The sequence below is a fragment of the Leucoraja erinacea genome, chromosome 18 (assembly GCF_028641065.1).
Source record: "Leucoraja erinacea ecotype New England chromosome 18, Leri_hhj_1, whole genome shotgun sequence".
In the NCBI taxonomy this organism is placed as follows: domain Eukaryota; kingdom Metazoa; phylum Chordata; class Chondrichthyes; order Rajiformes; family Rajidae; genus Leucoraja; species Leucoraja erinaceus.
The window spans coordinates 32,257,457-32,281,537 of record NC_073394.1 but is presented as its reverse complement, the minus strand read 5'-3'; the positions used below and the strand labels follow the sequence as shown (position 1 = coordinate 32,281,537).

The following is a 24,081-nucleotide window of genomic DNA, read 5'->3' as shown; positions in this document are numbered from 1 at the left end:
TCCCCACCATTGAAAGCATCTGCATGAGGCTCTGCCTCAAGAAGGTGACATCTATCATCAAGGGTTCAGCCCACTGAGTCCACACTGACCAACGATCCCACTCACACTATACTACACGCACTCGGGACAATTTACAAGTTTTACCAAGCCAATTAACCTACAAGCCTGTATGTCTTTGGAGTGTGGGAAGAAACCGGAGCTCCTGGAGAAAACCTACGCAGGTCATGGGGAGAACGAACAAACTCTGTACAGACAGCACCCGTAGTCAGGATTGAACCCGGGTCTCTGGTGCTGTAAGGCAGCAACTCCACCTCTGTTTTTTTGTGTTGTTTGAAGCTAGTTAAAGTTACTTTGATACCTTTCATGATGTATTTTACTGTGATTTTGTTTTTCATGTTAAATTTCACGAATCCACATTGAAAAACATGGAATTGGATTGACCATGTTGCTTGAATATGGATAAGGTCAATTGAAGGCATTAGTATTAGATGTACGTAGATCTTTAAAACTCGGGAGAGGTTTAGCTCAGAGTCCAAGCAAAACCATTTTCTATTAAACTGATATCTGATCACAACAATGCAAGTAAAAGTACTTCTTCAATAGTGAAGCTATTGAGGTTAGTGAAAAAGGATAAATATAGCCACGTTATTTAGGTATGATTGAAATTTGTGTCATGTACCAAGAACTCTAAAGATGATAGGTACACAAAAATGCTGGAGAAACTCAGCGGGTGCAGCAGCATCTATGGAGCGAAGGAAATAGGTAACGTTTCGGGCCAAAACCCTTCTTGAGACTGATAGGGGGTGGCGGGGAGAAGGAAGGAAAAAGGAGGAGGAGGAGCCCGAGGGCTGGGGGATGGGAGGAGACAGTTCGAGGGCTAAGGAAGGGGAGGAGACAGCAAGGGCTAACAAAATTGGGAGAATTCAATGTTCATGCCCATCGGATGCAGGCTCCCCAAGCAGAATATGACGTGCTGATCCTCCAATTTCCGGTGTTGCTCAAGATGATTCTGTTTTCATGTGGAACTCTGTGGTAACCGCTAGTTTGTTTTGCTTGTTTACTGTTCACTGCAACTGCTTACAGCTAGTAGAGCTACTCCAGCTTCCTGGGTTTAATCCTGAATTCAGGTGCTATTCGTGTGGAGTTTGCAAGCTCTCCCTGTGGCTGTCTTGGTTACCTCTGGGTGTTCTGGTTTACCCCACATTCCAAAGACACGTGAGTTAGTAGGATCATAAATGGCTTGATGTGGAGGCGTGCAATAGAATTCGATAGAGTTGAGTTGAATGTGGGGGGAATAAAATGGGGTTAACGTAAATGGGTCTGTACAGACTCAGTGGGATGAAGGGCCTATTTCTTTACTGCAAGATTCTACGCTAGGAAGCAGAGTCCCCTTCAATAAAAAATTCGCCGCTTATCAGTTGCACACCTTGATTACAGTGACTCATTCAGTTACTGAGTGGCTGTTAGATGAAAAGGTGAAAGACAGGCATAAATATTGTGAGCACACAAATTATTTGTGATTATTTGCAGCATCAGGGGAATCGTGCAAATCGCCTTTGCACGACCTGGCCACATCTAAAAAAACAGTGATCAGCTAGCGTTTTGTCCAAACAGGCTTGGATATAGTGGATGTGGAGCAGATGTCTCCACTAGTGGAGAGTCTAGGACCAGAGGGCACAGATTCAGAATAAAAGGACATTACTTTCGGAAGGAGATGAGGAATCATTTCTCTAGTCAGAGGGTGATGAATCTGTGGAATTAATTGCCAAAGAAGGCTGTGGAGGCCAAGTCAATTAATATTTAAGGCGGAGATAGATAGATTCTTGATTAGTACGGGTGTCAGGGGTTGTGGGGAGAAGGCAGGAGTATGGGGTTGGGAGGGAAAGACAGATCAGCCATGATTGAACGGCGGAGTACACTTGATGGGTCGAATGGCCTAATTCTGCTCCTATCACTTATGATGTTATGACCTTACGCTGATCACGCTGAGGCTCTGTGAGGAAGGACCACATTATAGGGTCCTTCTGCTGCTGCACATTGGGAGGTAGGGTGTGGTGGAGTTGGCGTATATCCGTGGAGAATGTCGGAGGAATTTTGCACAGTTCTTGGCCTGTGCATATTTTTAATTCTGAATAAAGTTTATTTTTAATTGTTAAAGAAAAACACATGTACCTGTTGAACATATCTTCTTGATTTTCCTCTGATTTCAAAAGCTTACTTGTCCTGCAATCAAACCATGACAGTACTTCCTGCATTCCCAATGTGAAGGGCATGGAAAATGAAGTCCACCCAACGTCATGAATAAACCTCGTAGCAAACTATTCCAAACTCAACGTAATTACAGGGAATCCGAGAACTTCTGAAGTCTTTTATTGTGAAAGCCTTGCCAAGGTTTGAAATGTGGAATTAAAATATAAAAATGGAGGAGATACATAGTAATCGGGTCACCATACATAGAAAAATATATGTGTTGTTGTGACCCTGTTGTACTCTAAACATAATAGACCTTTTCACAGGAGCCTAAACCAGCACAATCTGATCCAAGGAGATGTAGAAACAAGAAGCTACAGATGGTGGTTTAGCTAAATAAGATGCAGTGCTGGATTAACTTAGTGGGTCAGGCAGCATCCCTGAAGAATATGGAGAAGGTAACGTTTCGGGTCGGCAGAAGCCTGCAGAAGGATCCTGGCCCAAAACGTCCCCTCTCTATGTTCTCTCCAGTGATGCTGCCTGACCTGCTGAGTTACCCCAGCATTTTGTGTCTACCTTTGATTTAAACCAGCACCTGCAGTTCTTTCCTACACATGGAGTTACTGTAGGTCAGTGAGCATATGAATGGGGGGTGGGTGGGTGACAGGTAACATTTATGTGAAAAACATCTATTAATAAATCCACTTTAATGTGTGCTTCCTATCCTTTCTACCGAAGACCACCTACTAGCACATACAGCTGTATTCTGCATTCATCAGCTTTCCCGATCTGTGCAGTATAAGCGTTGCTAGCTGTTTAAGAAGGAACTGCAGATGCTAGAAAATCGAAGGTAGACAAAAGTGCTGGAGAAACTCAGCGGGTGCAGCAGCATCTATGGAGCAAAGGAAATAGGCAACGTTTCGGGCCGAAACCCTTCTTCAGTCTGATGAAGGGTTTTGGCCCAAAACGTTGCCTATTTCCTTCGCTCCATAGATGCTGCTGCACCCGCTGAGTTTCTCCAGCAAGAGTTGCTAGCACAGCTCTGAGTGTAGAAACAAGAAACTGCAGATGCTGGTTTACAAAAGAGCGCAGAATTCTGGATCAGGGAGCATCTCTGGGTCAGGGAGCCTCTCTGGAGAACATTGATAGGTGACATTTCAGGTCGGGACCCTTCTTCAAACTCTACATATAGTCTTTTTGTACTCAATTCATCACGTTTTCTGAAGAAGGGTCCTGACCTGAAACGTCGCCTATCCATATTCTCCTGACACACTGCCTGACCCGCTGAGCTACTCCATTACTCTGTGTCTTGTTTCATCACCGAGTATCTTACTGCAACAGTTCTGTAGCCAGAAAGTGTGTGAGCTCCGGTAATTATGGACTAAAGATTGAAGCCTGAAGGGATAATAATTGAATGGAGCGGTGAGCAGAGCCCCTTGGCTACCTGAAGTTCCCTCTCCTCGAAATAAAATTACTGCTTCAAAATGACTTGGGTTCTGAATCCTTGTCACATTTACATTGTGGCAGTATATTCTCTTTATAGCTGTTGTTCCACATGCTTGTGTGCCAGATTCGGCAGATTTGAAATTTTCACATGACCTGTGGCCAGAAGAATGGGTTTGTGTTTGAGGTCTGCTAAATTCTGTGACACGTCACCTGTAGCCCTGCTGCAATCCCTGCCTGCCTGACACACACCATGACAGCAAGCTTTATTCAACATTTTCATAAGGTCATAAGTGATAGGAGGAGAATTAGGCCATTCGGCCCAGCAAGCCTACTCTGCCATTCAATCATGGCTGATCTATCTCTCCAAACTCCATTCTCCTTCCTTCTCCCCATAATCTCTGACACCTGTACTAATCAAAAATCTATCTATTAAAAATCTATCCTTAAAAAAAATTCCACTGACTTGGCCTCTACAGCCTTCTGTGGCAAAGTATTCCACAGAGTAAAGAATTATTCCTCTGACTAAAGAATTTCTCCTCATCTCCTTCCTAAAAGAACGTCCTTTAATTCTGAGGCTATGACCTCTGGTCCTGGACTCTCCCACTAGTGGAAACATCCTCTCCACATCCATTCTAACCAAGCCTTTCACTATTCTGTATGTTTCATTCTTCTAAAATCAGGTCCCACCTCATTCTTCTATTTTGCTGATATTTTGATAAAAAGACAACAACAAAAAATGTACAGAAAAACATCTGTATCACAACATAAATGTTGTGATAATGGCCTAGATTAAAGAAGATTAGTAATATCAACACACACACAGATTCACATGCACCTGGAGAATCTCACACAGATGCATGCATAGATTTAACATGTACACAGACATGTACAAACACACATTGTAACACACATGCACATATTCAGATACATAGAAAAGAATAGATATATAAATACAAGCATAGCGTCAGGACAATAAATGAAACTTCATTTCAACCTTGTCATAGCGTCATGCAGCATGGATCAACTTGCCACGCTGAACAAGATGCCTCATCTGCACTAGTTCCACCTGCCTGCAGTTGGCCCATATCCTTCTCAACCATTCTTATCCATGTACCTGTCCAAATGTTGTGAAAGTACCCACCTTGACTACCTCCTCTGGTAGCTTGTTACATATACCCCTCAGGTTCCTATTAAATATTTCCCTTCTCACCTTAAACTCACATCTTCTAGTTCTTGATTCCTCTACTCCGGGTAAAAGACTGTGCATTTATCCTATCCCCCTCATGATTTTATACACCTCCATAAGATCACCCCTTATCCTCCTAGACTCCAAGGAATAACTTCCAAGCCTATTCAACCTCTCTCTATAGCTCAGGCCCTCGAATCCTGGCAAAGAGGTTGAATAGGCTAGGTTTTCCACCTTAACGATATCTATAACTATGTGATCAAACCTGAACACAATAGTTGTACCAGCACCTGGTCCATAGCATTCTATGCCTTGGCAATTCAAGATATAGTGACTCCTCTTTCATGCCTCCATCACCTGCTTGGGTATTACGTTCCAGATTCCAGCCACCTTCTGTTTTTAAAGATTCTAACTCAGATCCCCACTAAACCTCTTACCCATTCCTCTAACTCCCGTTCTCTAGCTTTAGGCACCTCTATGGCGGTGAAAGGGTTTTTGGTGTTTGCAGATTTGCACATGGGCAGGAACATAAATGGATAACATCAAACAGGAAAGCACATGATGCAAACTAATATTGGCAGAGGTAGTTGAAGAGCAAATACAAGTATGAACAAATGTGCTATACTCAGCACCAGGTTGTAAGGACTCCTACAAACTGAATCCTGCTTGATGTGTACACAAGTGGAGGCACGGTGGCACAGCGGTAGAGTTGCTACCTTACAGCGGCAGAGATCCGGGTTCAATCCTGACTGTGGGTGCTGTCTATATGGAGTTTATATACGTTCTCCCTGTCTCCCTTATCTCCAGCTGCTCCGGTTTCCCCCACACTCCATAGACAGAGAGGTTTGTAGATTAATTGGCTTTGGTAAAGATTGTAAATTGTCCCTAGTGTGTAGGATTGTGTTAGTGTGTTAGGATCGCTGGTCTGGCGTGGTCACGGTGGGCCAAAGGGCCTGTTTCCACTCTGTTTCTCTAGACTAAACTAAACTGAAGTGCATTTATTCTGTCGTGATGTTACTGAATGATCCTGTCTAACGCTGTTGTTGATTGGGCTTCTCTCTTGTGATTTGTCTTTTAAACAGAAAGCCAACTATTGCCTGGGAATAACTTCACCAACGAGTGCAACATTCCCGGGAACTTTATGTGCAGCGATGGCAAGTGTATTCGCGGGGCCTGGCAGTGTGATGGCCAGCCAGACTGCTTTGACAAGAGCGATGAAAAGGAGTGCCGTGAGTGATGGCTTTGTGTTTATCGTAGACAGCTCCTGTTCCAATACTTTCCACGGGTGATTTAATGCCCAAGCTCTCTCTCTCACTCTCTCTCTCTCCTTCTCTCGGGCACATAGTAATCTGTGTTGGACGATAATCAGTCACACATCAACTGAAAGCTGGAAGCAGATTGACAATAAATTATGAAACATCCAAATATTTTACTGTCAGGAATAAAATGTGATGAATTGCATAAAAAGAATATATGTACTGTGCATGGCTATTTACCAGCCTACGCTGTCTTTACATATCCATGTGTGACAGATTTGCCTTTCATCTGCTTTTATGGTCCTACATTACAGCAGTAACATCAAAAGTCAAAAGCAGCAGTAAAACGGTTTAATAATAGCCCAAGGCATGAAACCTGTTAGATAAATGCAAGTGTATTTTCCCTTTCTTGGTTAGCTTCACTTCTGTGAAAGACACATCTTCTAGATGTGCTGGCATGCATCCTCAGTGATGTGACCTGGGGTCATCGGGTCTCACAACATCAGACACCCTCGCCCAGGCGACCCAGCCGAGTTGGTCAGGCCCCGATGCGTCCCAGCAGCAACCGCCCATGGATCAGCCCTCTTAATCCAAAGCCACCTAGTGGCTTTCTCTATGGTTGAGGACTATGCAGAGTGAGCGTCCTGCAAAGCCTCTACAGCCCACCTCTATGGGCTCATAGTATGTCTTCCAGCCTCTGTCCTGGCACATCTCCACCAGTTCCTGGTACTTTGCGCATTTCCTCTCGGTAGCCTCTTCAATATGCTCTTCCCAGGGCACTGTCAGCTCCAGAATGATCAGCTGTTTTGTCACTTCGGAGGTGATGATCATATCTAGCCGGAGTGATGTTGCTGTGATGTGCTGTGGAAATTTCAGCTCTTTGCCCAGATCGAGCTGCAGCTGCCAGTCAGTGGCTGTGTAGAGGAGGCTCGTCCTTGTTTTTGGTTGTGGTTGGGGCTTCTCTCCAGCTTTGACAAAAGTGATTGATTTCTCTGGGGCCTGGTGGTGTTTGCTGTTACCGATGGCAGTGGCCATGCTCTCAGCAACCAGCTTGAGCACCTGGTCATGGCGCCACTGATAGCGACCTTCCCCAAGAGACTTTGGGCAGCAGCTGAGGAGATGTTCCAATGATCCTCTTCCAGAGATAAGTGGGCAGGAAGGTGTCTCGCTCTTGCCCCAGACGTGGAGGTTTGCTGGGCTTGGTAGGGCATCGTAGACAGCTTGGACAAGGAGCCAGACACGCTGGAGGTCTGCCTGCATGATGTTTGACCAGGTAAACCTGCGCTGTGGTGTGCTCCCCCACCTTGTCCACGCTCCCTGCTGCCTGAGCCCCACCGTCCTGCTCACACGCTCTTCCTCCACACCTGCTCGGACTTCTTCCTGGATTAGATGGTGTCTCTCCTTGCCCCGGGCCTTGCCAACCGGTGTCTTAGGGAAGTATCCCAAACCCACTCTGCCAATTGCCATGACTCCCACCAATGCTTTTTGCCTTAGGCGTGACTCTGCCACCTCCACTGCTTTCTCCGCCCTCCATTTCCTCCCTGATCTCACCTCGATGCCATCCGATGACACCTTCTGGTCCCTGGAGTCCCTGTACTGCAGAGCTTCTCTTCTTCGCGCCACCATAAACTCTTCTGTGAGGCCACTGAATGGGAGCTGCAAGATGTTACTGGTCCCATACAGTGCTGCACTGTTGAGGCTGCGGGGAAGGCCAAGCCACCTGCGGAGAAAGCCGCTGATCTTTCTTTCGAGGGACTCAACTGTGGTCAATGGAACAGCGTAAACCAGCAGAGGCCACAGGACACGGGGCAGGATGGAATGCTGATAGATCCAGGCCTTGAATCTGTCAAGCAGACCTGACTTGTCGACTTTGGTAAGCCAGGCTTCAAGATATTCGATGGACTTTTGAATGGCGGCAGAGTCTTTCAGAATAACATAGAAGATGTTTATAACACCCACCCTTCGCCCTCCTCCACCATGTTACTAAAACATACAAATATGCCACGACGATTCCAGCTGTATTTCATTATGGATTATACAACGGCAGCCTCATCTCTGGGTGCAGGGGAAGCTAATGTAACACTCCAGTTTATAAAAGGGTGTAAGGATATGCCAGGAACTGCAGTCCATCAGCTCAACCTTGTATGTGGGGAAGCTTTTAAAAGATAATAAACAGGGAAAGCATTAACCACTTTGAGAGGTTTGGATTAAGAGCCAGACCAGATTTATTAACCGAAGATAGACACAAAAAACTGGAGTACCTCAGCAGGACAAGCAGCATCTCTGGAGAGAAGGAATGGGTGATGTTTCAGGTCGAGACCCTTCTTCAGACTGGTTAGGGGTAAGGGAAACGAGAGATATAGACGGTGGTGGGGAGAGACAAAGAACAATGAATGAAAGATATGCCAAAACGTAACGATGATAAAGAAAGCGGGCCATTGTTACCTGTTTGTAGGGTGAAAACGAGAAGCTTGTGCGACTTGGGTAGGGCAGGGATAGAGAGAGAGGGAATGACGGTGCTACCTGAAGTGAGAGAAATCAATATTCATACCACTGGGCTGTAAGCTGCCCAAGCGAAATATGAGCTGCTGTTCCTCTAAATTGCGTTTAGCCTCACTCTGACAATGGAGGAGACCTAGGAGAGATGGGAAGGAGAATTAAAGTGCCCGGCAACCGGGAGATCAGGTAGTGTTCAGGCGAGCTGAACGAAGGTGTTTCGCGAAATCATTAACCATTTATTACTGACTTGGACTGATTTTTTTTTGATGAAGTGAGAGGGCCGTGATCGCAAGAGGTGTAATAAACCTCGGCGGGAGTAGCTAGGATGTATGTAGAAGGAAGTCGATCCCACGATCAGATTGTTTCAGAGCCAGATACACAAATGTACAATTTTGGGCAAAAAGGGTAGAATAAGCAACGTGATGGACAGCCCTTTTCACTCGGGGAGTTTAGTAATGATTTGTAACTTGCTATGTGATAGGATGTTAAAAATAGAATCAGCAAATGCTTTAAAGGGAAATTGGATAGGTGCTCAAGAGAATAATTTTCAGGGCAGTGGAACTTGGAGCTTCACACTACTAGTTCAAGTTCAAGTTCACATTTATTGTCAGTTAACCAAGTAAGGTACAGTGAAATTTGAGTTGCCATGCTAAGTGAAAATAACACACATAAATTAAAGTTTAACATAAACATCCACCACATTGGAATCAACATTCCGCACTGTGATGGAAGGCAATACAGTTTAGTCATCTCCCTCATTTGTTCACACGTGGTTGGGGCCTTTGAACCCTCCACAATTCGCTGCTACAGACGGTCCGATGTTCAGGCCCCCTCGTCGGGATGATCGATACTCCGACGCGGGATGGATCGGAACACTACTCGGTATGGAGTTCGCGTATCGGCCGCTTCTTATCGGAGACCGCGGCTTCACGGTGTTAAAAGTCCACAGGCCCGGCGGTCGGAGCACTTGTTCTGGCGATTCGCGGCAAAGGATAGCAGCTCCGTGATGTTAAAGTCCGCGCCTGCGGCTTCACGCTCCGGGCCGGTTTCCAGGAAAGGCCGCACCACTCCAGTTGTTAGGCCGCGGGGACGGGGGGGGGAGGGGGGAGATGAGACACTGAGAAAGTCGCATCTCCGTCGAGGCAAGTGACTGAAAAAAGTTTCTCGCTACTACCCCGCCTCACATAAACTAACCAAGAAACATTGAAACACATTTAAAACATACTTAAAATAACAAAAACAGAGAAGGGATGTGACAGACTGCTGGCGAGGCAGCCATTGCTGGCACCACCCGGTATGTATCTAGGAGCCAGAATGGAGTTGATGGACCAAATGGCCTCCTCTGCCAAATTGATTCAGCGATTGCTTAACAGCTAAGGAGATGTGTGAGAGTTACCCGAGAACCAGGAGAACATGACCTTCAATTCATCCTCCCTCTGACTCTTTCAGCCATAAACCTTAGCAGGCAGCTGAGAGATAAAGTCTCAGAGTTCCACTCAGCGACTGGGACTTTGGCGGATCTCACCAATGGTAGTGGGTGTAGGAATGCTCTTGCATCTTGTTTCGTTGGTAAGATAGTCGTACAACAACGTTGTTGTAAACCAGCATCTGGATTTCCTTGTGTCTCCATTTACACTAACTCTGTGCTCACCCCATTTTGCAATCTTTCCACATTCTCATCAATTATCCCACCCCCATCCCCACTGATGATACAACTCACCTATACGCATGGGGACATTTACAATGGACATTCAAGCCTTTGGGATGCGAGAGGAAACCGGAGAATCCAATTTAAACCCACTCGGTCACAGAGGGAGCATGCTGACTCCACACATGCAGCACGGGAAGTCGGTATTGAACCAGGGTTACTGGATCTGGGAGGCCACATCTCTATTGTTGTTTAATTGATTGTTCACAAGTTATAGGAGTAGAATTGGGCCATTTGGCCCATCAGGTCTTCTCCGCCATTCAATCATGGCTGACCTCTGCCACCTAATCCCATTTTCCCGCCTTCTTCCCATAACCCTTGACACCCGTTCTAATCAAGAAGTTGTCTATCTCTGCCTTAAAAATATCTACTGACTTGGCCTCCACAGCCCACTGTGGCAATGAGTTCCACAGATTAACTACCCTCTGACTAAAGAAGTTCCTGCTTACCTCCTTACTAAAACAGCACCCTCTAATTCTGAGGCTAATACCTCTGGTCCTAGACTGTCCCACCAGTGGAAACATCCTTTCCACATCCACTCTATCTATGTCCCTCTATCGTTGCGTGTACAGAATATATTTTAATACATCAAGAAATTCCAAAATCTTCAAAACCCAATTCATTTTGTTGTTCACGGATGATAGACATGGCCATCGATGCCAGCATTTATTCCCCATCCCTAATCAAGTAGGAAATGTCGCTGCCTATTTTACAAAGCAAGATTCCATTCACAGAAATGTAGCCAGATACTCAGAAATGTAGACCAGATACACTTCTTTAGTTTTTGCTTGTGGTTAGGTGGAGGCCAGCATGCCAGGGATATTTAAAGTAATACCGTGAGATTGCCATGGTGATAAGCAAGATGGCGACCAGGCCAGACAACTCTCAGCGTGTTGGCACCAGAGGCGGATCTGGAATCATTCCAGTAACCACCTGAGTTACAATCGCTCCACTCTTTTAAACCTCTACTACAACAGCAGGTCACCTTTATTGGGTGCAGTGTGGATGGCATGAGTGTAATCATGTACATTCCACTGACTGGATAGCATGCAACAACAAAGCCTTTCACTGTACCTCGGTAACGTGACAATAAACTAAACAATTTAGCACATTGAATTTAGAGTGCAGGAAGCACTTAACGCCTCATCCCAAGGACAGTATATCCAACCGTGCAGCCTTTCCTCATAGCAGCCCTGGAGCTTGTGATAAGTCAACTCACATTTATTTATATAGCACATTTAAAAAACAACTCTCGTTGACCATAGTGGAGGGTCTTGAAATTTATACGGACTACTGTGCTGTCTGTCCTGGAACTGACTACAGTTTTGTTCTTACTTCTAAACTTCAATTTACTGCAGTTATTTTGCAGAGATGGATTTGCAATGAGAGGGCAGTTGGCAGGTAAAGTGTTAAATCCTGGCTGGCAGAACCGTCCCTTCCCCCGCGGCCATCCGATGGAAAAGACAGAAGGAAGTCTGAGATATCGGCTGACATGCCAGGACACCATTTCCACTACAAAGGCAGCTGTTGATTTAAAACTGACTGAATTTCCTCATCGTGGGTCAGTGGGCAGAGCCGGCCTGGATTTCACAGGCCTTCACTGCCCAGACACATAAAATAATTTGTTTCCCATCTTTAGATACATTGGGGGTTTTTTCTTAACTCTTTGCTTTGGTTTTCTCTCTCATTTCTCTGTTTTGGTTTTCCCACAGCAAGAGTCAAATCCAAATGTGCACCAACCTTTTTCCCCTGCTCCAGCGGTGTGCATTGTATCATCGGGCGTTTCCGATGTAACGGGTTCGAGGATTGCCCGGACGGCAGTGATGAGGAAAACTGCAGTAAGTGTCTTTATTACCCGTGCCGGATTAATCGATAGTTGCCGAAAGGACGAGATTAAACCTGGTAGCCCTCAATTAGGTATCGTTCTTATCGGATTATAATTCAAAAGCCTAACTGTTGGAGAGGTGTCCTCTTGATTTGAACTTATTCCTGGATGGTTCATTGGATAATGTTCTCCCTCCAGAAGTCTGCCTCTGTGATGTTTTCCTTCCCTGTGCATTGTTACCGATGTAGATGAAATAAAAGTCATCTGAAATTATAGATCAATGTAATAACTGATTTTACCGGAGATTAATTTCAGAGATTAATCCTTAATTCCTGGAGAACTAGAGATGAATTTAGACATTGGGAAATTCTAAACCTTGTCTCAGTTCTGACTTGAATGAACCTGCTCATTGCCTTTCCATTGCCTTTTGTTATTTATAACCTTGTGCAGTCTCAACTGTTCATGCAGTCACACAGCACTCCCTGGTCACTCATTTGACCTGCGTGTATTTGCAGAGACCAGAATAACTCTGTGCCTCTTTCCTTTGCCAGTTTGGATCCTTTTCGAAAGGGTCCACCTATCTTGTCCTGTGTCATTCTCTAATCCTGAAGGGTGATTGCCAGTAACAAACTGCCCACTTTCAGTGATGATGATATCACCACAGGTGCTGCAGTAACATATTGCAATTCATTGTGACACAATATGTCTGGACGTGGATAGAGTAGATGCGGAGAGGATATTTCCTCTAGTGGCAGAGTCTAGGACCATAGGCCATAGCCTCAGAACGAAAGGACGTACCTTTAGAAAGGAGATGAGGAGGAATTTCTTTCGTCTGAGGGTGGTGAATCTGTGGTATTAATTGCCTCAGATGGCTGTGGAGGCCAGGTCAATGGATATTTGTAAGGCGGAAATTGACAGATCCTTGATTAGTTAGAGTGTCAGGGGTTATGGGGAGAAAGGGGGAGAATGCGATTGAGAGGGAAAGATAGATCAGCCATGATTGAATGACGGAGTAGACTTGATGGGCCGAATGGCATTCTGTTCCTAGAACATATGAACACGAATATAAAGAAATGCAGATATCCGCAGGTGGAGAGGTAAAGCAGTCCCCTTTGAGTTCACCCTGACAGAACATTTCACACTGCCCGCGTGTGGAATGTTGTTACATGTCACCGTTGTGGGTCACAACCACCAACACAAGCTTGCAATGGGGATTTGCTTCAGAATTTAACATGCTGGTTTGCCTCCTTGTAGAAATATTTCACACTTGACCACTTCACCCTGACAGCACGTTTGATGACTGTAGAAAGAACCTTATGGCCATGGTTCACTAGATCAAAACACGTAGACAAAGAGTTAACAGGAATTCCTGGACAGTGGTTTTCAATAGAAATGACTTCAATGGTTATCTTCACCCTCAACCTTCCTTACTAACCTCAGGGCATTACTGTTTGCTCATCCGGCTAAAGGTTAAAGCTATAAAATCACTGCATCTAATTGAATTTGACAGTCAGCAATCATCTGTCCGTGACCCCATATGACGGAGCACTCTGGCAATGGTGTGTTAATTCGACTCCCTTGTTCTTTCACGAGGGAGCATGAAAAACAGCTTCAAGACTTTGATGTTGCGATTTTGCTGAGGTGAAGTCATTCGAGTGCCTCTGACCCTCCTGACCCCTGGAGGTCACGACCCCTTGAAGCCTTCTGTTGACAACTCCGCCATGGGGGGTGGTGGGGAGAGTGTGGAGTGGGGGGAGTGAAACCCTTGGCAAAGTGTCGTTAGGATGGATGATCTGAGACACAAACTCCCGGTCGCGAGGAAGACCATTGAGAAACTACAAGGCAGGGCACGGCAGGTGGTTCCACATCAAACTACGGAAAGATACAGCACCGAATTGAGCCTGTGATGGTTCTTCAGTGGAGTTATACCATTGTCTAACTTCAAGTAACCTTGCTTTCCCTCTCTCCCTCCATCCCTCCCCCAACCTAGTTCTCCGACTAGCTTCACCGTCCTCCTGATTACATTTTACTGATTGAATGCCTCGTTGTCACCTTCCCTCAGTTAACAATGATCCATTCCACATTCCTTTATCTACGTCCCCTTTGATCTCTCGTTTTAGACAATAGACAATAGGCGCAGGAGTAGGCCATTCGGCCCTTCGAGTCAGCACCGCCATTCAATGTGATCATCCCCAATCAGTACCCCGTTCCTGCCTTCTCCCCATATCCCCTGACTGCTATTTTTAAGAGCCCCATCTAGATCTCTCTTGAAAGCATCCAGAGAACCTGCCTCCACCGCCCTCTGAGGCAGAGAATACCACAGACTCACCGCTCTCTGTGAGCAAAAGTGTTTCCTCGTCTCCGTTCTAAATGGCATACTCCTTATGCTTAAACTATGGCCCCTGGTTCTGGACTCCCCCAACATCGGGAACATGTTTCCTGCCTCTAGCGTGTCCAAACCCTTAACAATCCTATATGTTTCAATGAGAGTCCCTCTCATCCTTCGAAACCCCAGAGTGTACAAGCCCAGCGCTCCATTCTCTCAGCATATGACAGTCCCGCCATCCCAGGAATTAACCTTGTGAACCTACGCTGCACTACCTCAATAGCAAGAATGTCCTTCCTCAAATTAGGGGACCAAAACTGCACACAATACTCCAGGTGTGGTCTCACTAGGGTTCTGTACAACTGCAGAAGGACCTCTTTGCTCCTATATGTTTTCACACCTTACTCTTCCATATCTCTATGCCTCCCTTTCCTCTGACTCTCACCGAGGAAGGGTCTTGACCTGAAACGTCACCCGTCCCCTCTCTCCAGAGATGCTGCCTCCGTCCCACTGAGTTACTCCAGTATTTTGTATCTATCTTCGAGCGATACCATTAGTTTCACTTCCCTGCTCTCTCCCAATGCAGATATACCCCCTACAATTATTAATTCAGTTTCACCTGCAATTTTATATTGAATCTGCTTCAGGCAGTACAAACCAAACCATAGCAACAAGCTGTGTGTATGTAAAAACAAGAATCACTGCACACCTCTGGTTCTTCCTTGCGGCCAATTGTATTTATTCTGGTGAATTACATCCCTGCAGCAGACACAGTCTCCTCGGGTGAACTCTAAGAGAAGCCTTAAATTTTTAGAATTAATCATCAGTGTTTCAGGTGAGAGCAGGACACAGTTATACAGAGCGGCAGGAAGTCCAGGTGATATTGACTCACAATCGTACTGTCGGAGAAAGGGTGGAGTTCATTGGAAGATGAGCTGTGAATTTGCGTGCTGTGATTGGAACACCATCAAGTTGTTGTAAACGTGTGGCCACTGGTGCAAGTAAGGGAATCGCAAGGTCGGCCCGTTGGAGTAGAGATGGTGTTGGCCGTATCTCTAAAGTTGCACAGTCTGTCCCAGGCTGATGATGGCTCCAGTTACACTAGGCCTTTGCAGAGATTCCTGGCTTAGTGCTGAAAGGTTATGTTCATAGGACATAAGAGCAGAATTACACTATTCGGCCCATCGAGACTGCCCTGCCATTCAATCATAGCTGATCTATCTTTCCATCTCAATCCCATTCTCCAGCTTTCTCCCCATAACCTCATAACCTGTGACCCCCCCCCCCCCCCCCCCTTACTAATCAAGAACCTATCAATCTCTGCTTTAAAAATACCCAATGACTTGACCTCCACAACCATCTGTAGGGAGAGGGTGCCCTGGTGAAGGAAGGTGAGGATTGGGGTTGGGGTGTTGTCCAACAGCTCTCAAATATTTGGCCTCCTGGATCAAACCCCTGCACCCCAGGAGAGGTCCATCCCATAAAACAGGACAGCCCTAATTGGCATGATGAACTTGCCACTGGACAGTATCCTGCCAACTCACTAACAAATGGAAGCTGAAATCATCCCCCCTTCCCCCCCCCGTGGCCCTCCAACCCTGCTGGTATTGAGAGAAACCGCTGGAGCTACTCGGCAGGTTTGGAGCTTCAGTGGAGAAAGAAACAGATAACGTTTCGAGTCAATGACTTTTCATCATCTTCGACTATTTCTCTCTCCACAGATGACATGCTGAATGTTTCTAGCATTGTCTGAGTTTACTTGATTTCCAGCATTTTTTGCATGTAAAGTCTGCTGGTACGTTTGATGCTATTCCACCCCCCCTCCAGCCCCCATTGCCAGCCATGCCCATCCTCAACAGCCCTCACCTCCCCTCTTTTTCCACTCAACAATCAACTTCATTCCCCTCCCCTCCCCTCCAACCACCATCAATAAGGGTACTTTGCCTGGCCATCAGCTCATGACATTTACTTCCCTCTTTTCCAAATCCAATAATCCATGTGATCCTTTCTCCCACATCCAGCCATTTGGAAAAGACTTGCTGCTCCCTCCAACCCAATGGGACCACGTCTCCAACTCTTGTGATCTCCACCACTCCACTGATTACTATGAATTCATATGTCCCTCACATCCCACAGGATATTCCAGCATCCCGACACTGGTTCACAAGTTATAGGAGTAGAATTAGGCTATTCGGCCCATCTAGTCTACTGCGCCATTCAATCATGGCTGATCTCTGCCTCCCAATCACATTTTCCTGCCTTCTCCCCATAACCCTTGACATCCATTCTAATCAAGAATGTGTCTGTCTCTGCCTTAAAAATATTCACTGACAGCCTCCACAGCCCTCTGTGGCAATGAGTTCCACAGATTAACTACCCACTGACTAAAGAAGTTCCTCCTCACCTCCTTTCTAAAAGAGCGCTCTTTTAATTCTGAGGCTATGACCTCTGGTCCAAGACTCTCCCACCAGTGGAAATATCCTTTCCACATCCACTTCATCTATGCCTTTCATTATTGCGTAAGTTTAAATGAGGTCCCCCCTCAACTTTCTAAACTCCAGCGAGTAGAGGCCAAGTACTGTCACATGCTCATCACATGCTAACCCACTCATTGCATTATTGCTCCCCAAAGCTGTCAATGAATGCAGTAAGGGTGCTCTGAATGTGCATTCTCTGCCAGTGATACTGAAAGAGGCCTGAAGGCATGTTTGGACAACTGGATAGCAGTCCCTTTACTAGCTCACTAGTTGCAACGCAGTCCCCTGAAGTTTCCATAGTGACCAGTTCACGATCCACCTCCGAGCATGGGAGAACATGATTATGCAAGAGTTGCTCGGCGCCACGACTCTGAACATCACTGTCAATCACTAAACAGAGCCAAAGGTCCTTTTGGTCTTCAGTTTATCGGCTAATCCATGCGTGAGTCTGAACGAGCTCCATAACACGGGGGCAGGAGGGGAAATCATCACTTAGGGCATTTGAAACCTCTACAATATTAACAACGGAAGAATGTTCGCTTAGTGATATGTTGCCAGGACTATGCTTCTGTGTGTGCATGTGTGTGTTGAATTACTTGATTTAGAGATCTTCACCAAAGCCTTCGTTAATGTTTGACATACAGTATCATATCCATCTCTATACGACAAACAATGTCCGTGTCAGTCTCTACAAAACCCATGTTGGTCCTGTCAGCCTCTGTGTAACACATGGCTGCTCTGTCGGTCCCAGTACAATACTGTGCCCCATAACTCAACGGACCAGGCAGCATCCCTAGAGAACATGGATAGGTGATGTTTCAGGTCGGGACCCTTCTTCAGAATTTGCCGTGAGGTTAATTTCAAGCAACAAGTTGACACTGTGTTAATCTGCACGTAACAAATAGTTCTGACTTCAGTCACTGTTGGGCAGTCAGACCTGTGCATCCCTAATGCTGCTTTCTCTACTTCATAGCAGCAAACCCACTGTTGTGCTCGACGGCCCGTTTCCACTGTAAGAATGGGAGGTGCATCGACAAGAGCTTTGTCTGTGATGGAGTGAATAACTGCCAGGACAACAGTGATGAAGGCGACTGCGACATCTCACCGGGTAAGGCCAGGCATTCAGCGATATTCAGATTCACAAAATATTCCACAGCAGTCAACCTGGCTGAGGTGGAGCAAGGCAGAAGTTTCACCTAGTTTTGCTCGTGTTGAAAAGCTTCTTACTTTCCATCTGATGACTCCATTGTTTATCTCTTCATTTCCCATCCGTCAGTATATTAACTCCATCCAGTCTGGAGCATGTACAACCTGCGTAGTCTGTACAGTATAAAATCTCCAGACTGAATAAAAAGCCTATGCAGACCCGTGCAATCTATATGCAGACCTTGTGCATGTGTAGATTAGTTTAGTTTACAGAAACAGCACGGAAACAGGCCCTTCGGCTCATCGAGTCCGCACCGACCCTACACACAGTAGGGACAATTTTACATTTATACCAAGCCAATTAACCTACATACCTGTACGTCTTTGGAGTGTGTGAGGAAATCGAAGAAATCTTGGAGAAAACCTCACGGGGAGAACGTACAAACTCCTTACAGAGAGCACCCGTAGTAAGGATCGAACCCGAGTCTCCAGCACTGTAAGGCAGTGGCACTACCGCTAGGCCATGTTGAGCCCTTGTGGTTAACAGGTGGGGAGCCCATGCAGTCTGCGTATAAAGTCCGTACGGTCTATATGTACAGAGGCCATGCCGTCTGATTACAGAATTGCTGCATGGTGCTTAATTAGTCTTGTGCTGTAAGGATTTATCATAACGATGAATTCTGTGTTTGTGTCTGCATGCTGAGTGAAAATGTATCTTTTGATCAGAGTAGTGCAGCTTGCCACAACCTGCCGGCCAGTCCTCTTTTGGCTTGATATTTCCTTGCGGCGGACTCTTGCCTGTTAGATAATCAACAGGAACAAGGCTGATAAATACCAGAAATGAATTGCCTGGGTGGCTTTGCCAATGTTTAACAATGTTGATTGATTTCAACACAGTCGCAGCACTTAATTTTAACCCTGACATCAGCAGATTTGTGAGTGTCCTGGTAAATCCTCTGGTTCCCGATCTCACGCACGGCTGCCTTTAGCCAGCCTTGTTCTGCACATGGCCAGTTCAAAGAAAAAAATCTCATCATTTCTGCGTTCCGGGCATTGAGCTTGACTCCACAGTTGAGCCTCTGTTTCCACCGTTGCAGATTTATGGAGCAATTAAAATCATGCCTGAGACCATGGCTGCTTTCCTCATTTGTGCGGTCATTTTAACAACATAATTACACAGCTCTTCCCTCTCTCCTGTTGTTGATGAATATTTCATTGATGCACTGTCCCTTTTACATTAGGCAACAGCTACTTCCATTTCAAGTTTAAAATCTAAGGGTGTTTCACAAGTTATTAAATAAAATTAGACACCGGCCATATAAAGTGATGTTAAAAATGATGATGGATGGTTAGTGAAAGGTGGCTCATTTTCAGAGTTCCCTGAAGGAGAGGAGTCAGAGGAGGTATTTGCATGGAGAGTAGATGGGCCAGGTGCTCAATGAGGGAAGTTTTAGTACAGAGATCTTGTAGACTTGCAAGCGTGAAGGAGATTACAGAGATAGAGAGGATAAAACCATGGAGAGATTTAACAAAAGGATGAGAGCTTCAGTGTTAATCCAGTCGACCACCATGAGTAAGAAGTAACAAAGCAGATTAGCGTACCAAAGCCTTGCACCACAGCATTCCCATTTATCAGCCGCTCCGTCTGTCGGGATGCCAGTGGGCAGTGGAAAGTCAACTCACCTCAATGAAGGTTGCGGATCACACGTTTTAGTGGTTGGGTATTTGTATCTGTGTGGTGCCTTGCAATAAGCTGGGGAAAGCCTTTGACCACAGTAGCAAACCACAATGTGTAGGCGGCACAGCGGTGCAGCAGTAGAGTTGCTGCATACCAGCGGCAGGAACCCGGATTCAGTCCTGACCACGGGTGCTGTCTGTATGGAGTTTGTACGTTCTCCCCATGACCACGTGAGAGTCTCTGGGAGCCCTGGTTTCCTCCAACACTCCAGAGACCTAGAGGTTTGTTGGCTAATTGGCTTGGTCAAATTGTAAATTGTCCCTAGCGTGTGTAGGATAGTGACAGGGATTGCTGGTCTGCATGAACTCAGCGGGCTGAAGGGCCCGTTTCCACGCTGAATCTTTGAATTAAACTAAAGCTGAAAATTACTTTGACTTGATCATCTGCGTGCCATTAATGTATTTAGACCTTGCTATCATATCAATGTACTTTAAATGGCTCTGCTGCATAGTTTCGTTCAGGCCCGGGTCTGGCTGCCTGCTTCTTTAAGGATCTTTGCTTTAATTGTGCATAGGTCAGGCTTGCAGCGGCCAAGCGATGTTAGTTGTCCACACAATGAAACCTATTTTGGTGCTGAGTTACAGTGCCGGTTAATCTGCTGAGAGAACAGAAATCCTTTCTGGCATCGAGTTACGCTTAGGAGGTATTAATCAGGCTGTTGCCGTGGCAACCGCTGTTTAGCTGTCCTGGGCCTCTGCGCGCTTCCCAGCCCCAAGGACCCCTGCGTTGCTTCATTAAAGCTGCCTGATTGGGTCAGCACAGACCCCAGGCATAGTGAGGGAGCTCTGCCCAGCCAGTGATCGGCCGGGGCTGTCTGTGACACTCGCTCAACCTGGAGATGCCCGCATGCTGCCCAGAGCCATCAGTCGGAGTTGTTCATCGTGAAAGGCCACCTAAGGTGATGGGTCCCCAGCCCCCAACACTCCAAAACTCCAACAAAATTGCATTTCAGAAGACTGCTTGACTTTCGTAATAGACTTCAGCCTGAGGTTAGCTGACTCACAAAGGACGGCAGAAGGCACAAGTCTGATAATAATGAAATTTAAAACCCCCCTGACTTGCAGGTAATTATGATCAACATCATCTGAGGTCTGCCTGAGGTCTATAAATAGCTCAACACAGACATCAGGTTTGCTGCAGTGCAGTGTGTACTCAAGAAGACAATCTCCTCGATTCGTACAAGCTATTTTGCCCAGGGTTCACAAATATCGCCAAAGAAGAGAAGCAGGCAGTTTTTACTCATATTTCAGGATGTGGCAAATCTGTCAAGGCCAGCATTTATCACTCATCACTAATCCACTTTGTAAAGGTGGGAGTGAGCTGCCTTCCTGAACCACTGCATTGCGTCTCGCAAAATCATGCAGCATCTAAACGAGTCCATTCGGCCCACCCCGGATCCCTCCGCGCCATTATGCTCTACTATCCCTCTTCAGGCTAATCCCAATCGCATGCATCAGGCCTGTATCCCGTCACGCCATTCCGATCGGGTGAAGGTGCTCTTACCATCCCGTATCCCTCCACATCATTCCCCCTATCTCCGGAAGGCACCCTTCAGTTGGGCAGGAAGTTCGGGGATTTAGACATAGATAATAAAGGAAGACTAACATGGGTACAAGCAACTTGGAGGAAAGTTGCAGGAGGTGGTGGTCATGTTCTCATAAGGTCATAAGAGATAGGAGCAGAATGAGGCCACTCTAGGTCAAGTCTACTCTGCCATTCAATCATGGCTGATCTATCTCTCCCTCCTAAACCCATTCTCCTGCCTTCTCCCCTTAACCTCTGACACCCGTACTAATCAATAAAATCTCCATAGTGGTCAAGGTCAGAGTTTGGAAGGTGCTGTGGGAGATGATTAACTCTCTGTGCATCTTGCATGCAGGCACCAATTAAATACTGGTATGGGTTCACTATTATCATGTGTATTGGGATAGAGTGGAAAAAACTTTATTTTGTACATTATCCAGGTGAATCATACCATACATAAGCACATCAAGGTAATGAAAGGGAGAAAAAGAAATGGAATTGACTTGACACCATGCTTCTAAGCTCAATACGTCCTTCCTGTACACTGTCTCATCATTGTTTGAGAGCTAGTCCACTAGTAAATCATCCCACTAGGCTAAATTGTCCCAGGTGACATTGAACTTCAGTTCAGTTTAGTTTATTGTCACGTGTACCGAGGAGCAGTGAAAAGTTTTTGTTATGTGCTAACCAGCCAGCGGAAAGGCAAAACATGGTTACATTCTCAGTGTACAGATACATGATAAGGGAATAACGTTTAGTGCAAGGTAAAGCCGGTAAAGTCCAATCAAAGATTGTCCGAGGGTCCACGATGAGGTAGATAGTAGTTCAGAACTTCTTGGGAGTTGGAACTGCACCCATTCAGGCAGGTGGAGGGTATTCCATTGGTCCCCTGACTTGTGCCTTGTGGAAAGGCTTTTGATTGTCAGGAAGCAGATCTGAATTTTCTGCAGGATATATATATGTCCAATATTTAAGCCCAATATTTATGAATTTCTAATCAGTGGTGGACCAAAGCATGTAAGATGTTCAACGTTGAACCGCAGTATTTCTCTCTTATTGGAGAATTAGGCCATTTGGCCCATTGAGTCTATTCCGCCATTCAATTATGGCTGATCTATCTTTCCCTCTCCAACCCCATTCTCCTGCTGTCTCCCTGTAACCTTTGACACACTTACTAATCACGAACCTGCCGATCTCCACTTTCAACATACTCTTGTTTAAAAAAGGATGTGTGCAACAGAGGTTTCGATGAACTTGCGTAAAGAAATATGTAGAAGGGACTGGGGAGCAATAGGGCGATGTTTTGCCATTGGAAACTGGGGGGCTTAGTGTGTAATGATGTGAGGCTGTTTGAGGGTTGAATAAATTGAAATATATCTCCGACAGTAGAGGGGATTTTGAGGCAAGGAATGGAGAGACATCCACAGTAGTTTTTGTTTCTTTACAGCATCGCCTTCAGTTTGGTTTAGAGATAGAGCGTGGAAACAGGAAACGTGCCGACCAGCGACCCTGATACACTAGCAATATCCTGCATACACCAGTGACAATTTACAATCTTTACCAAGGCCAATTAACCTACAAACCTGTACGTCTTTGGAATGTGGGAGGAAACTAGAGCAGCCAGTGTAAACCCAGGCGGTCACGGGGAGAACGTACAAACTCCGTACAGACAGCACCCGTAGTCAGGATCGAACCCGGGTCTCTGGCGCGGTAAAGCAGCAACTCTACTGCTGAGAAACCATGTCATCATGGAAGAGGAAGAACAGTCATTGTTTGAGTTGCTTAGGCTACAGTCAAATAAGTATGAATGGGTCTGGGTGAGAATAGTCACACTGAACAAGAGAACATATGACCTACTTGTCATAATATGAAGGAAAAATGGACCAAAACTGGTAAAGCCTGGTGCTAACGTGATGAATTTTGCCTGCTATTTTGTCTGCCTGAATGGATAACCCAGCCTGACATGCAAACTCTGGTCCGATATTATCTGCCTTGTCTTTAATATTTCTTCATCAATTAGATAGGAAGGAAGGTTGAGTATGCGTGCGCTATTACTCAGTGCTCTCTGTTCAGTGTTCCTTCATGTACTTGGCCCAAGTGTAGCTGCTTTGCTGGAAAGTAAAGACCAAAGCCGCTGCTTAATCGGTTTATGTAGGTGTAACGTTCAAATGTTTAAGCGCTCTTCTCCCAGCGATGGTTCGCATATTCTCCGGGGCATACATCTCCTCGGAGACTAAGCTCTGCAAGCATTTCTGGAAGCCCACTGATCTCCACGCAGGTATTCTCCCGGCCACAAGGTTAATCTGTTTGCAGATTTATTACGTTTTTTTAATTTTCCCAGCACTTTTCTCTGGAGAGCGAGAATGAACCTGGGTGTGGCGGGGTATGGAGGAATCAGCACGCTTATCCACTTGTTCACAATCAGGCTGCAGCCTAACAATGGGCTGCAGAACCCACCAGCCCCTTCCACACAAACTCTCACACAAAGTTCAATGCAGCTGACCAGGGGTTAATCTTGCAAGGTTTGTGCGTTTACCCAAATCACATTGCATTCTTAGCTGGCACCATGGATACAATGCTACTAAATCTTGTAAGATTAAAACCTCTGGGAATTATCGTATCAGGATTATAAATAGGTAATGAGTTAGTGATAAATTTGCTACCATAAAGCAGGAATACGTTTGACTGGACATCAATGTAAAATGAGTAATTCTAGACCTGCCTGTTGTTGCAGTTTTTAATGTGTAAATAATGGTAATA

At 45.7% G+C, this 24,081-nt stretch overlaps 1 protein-coding gene across 2 annotated transcripts in view; it reads left to right on the top strand.

The window, feature by feature from the left end:
* The window catches only part of ldlrad3 (low density lipoprotein receptor class A domain containing 3), a 118,960-nt gene that overhangs the window by 54,651 nt on the left and 40,228 nt on the right, over positions 1–24,081 (top strand). The window contains exons 2-4 of one of the 2 annotated variants that reach the window (XM_055649749.1): positions 5,905–6,051; positions 11,998–12,123; positions 17,890–18,021. In XM_055649749.1, coding sequence (XP_055505724.1) covers positions 5,905–6,051; positions 11,998–12,123; positions 17,890–18,021 — 405 coding nt within the window. Of the gene's footprint in view, positions 1–5,904; positions 6,052–11,997; positions 12,124–17,886; positions 18,022–24,081 lie in introns of both variants that reach the window. The other variant, XM_055649748.1, reaches the window with a different exon arrangement.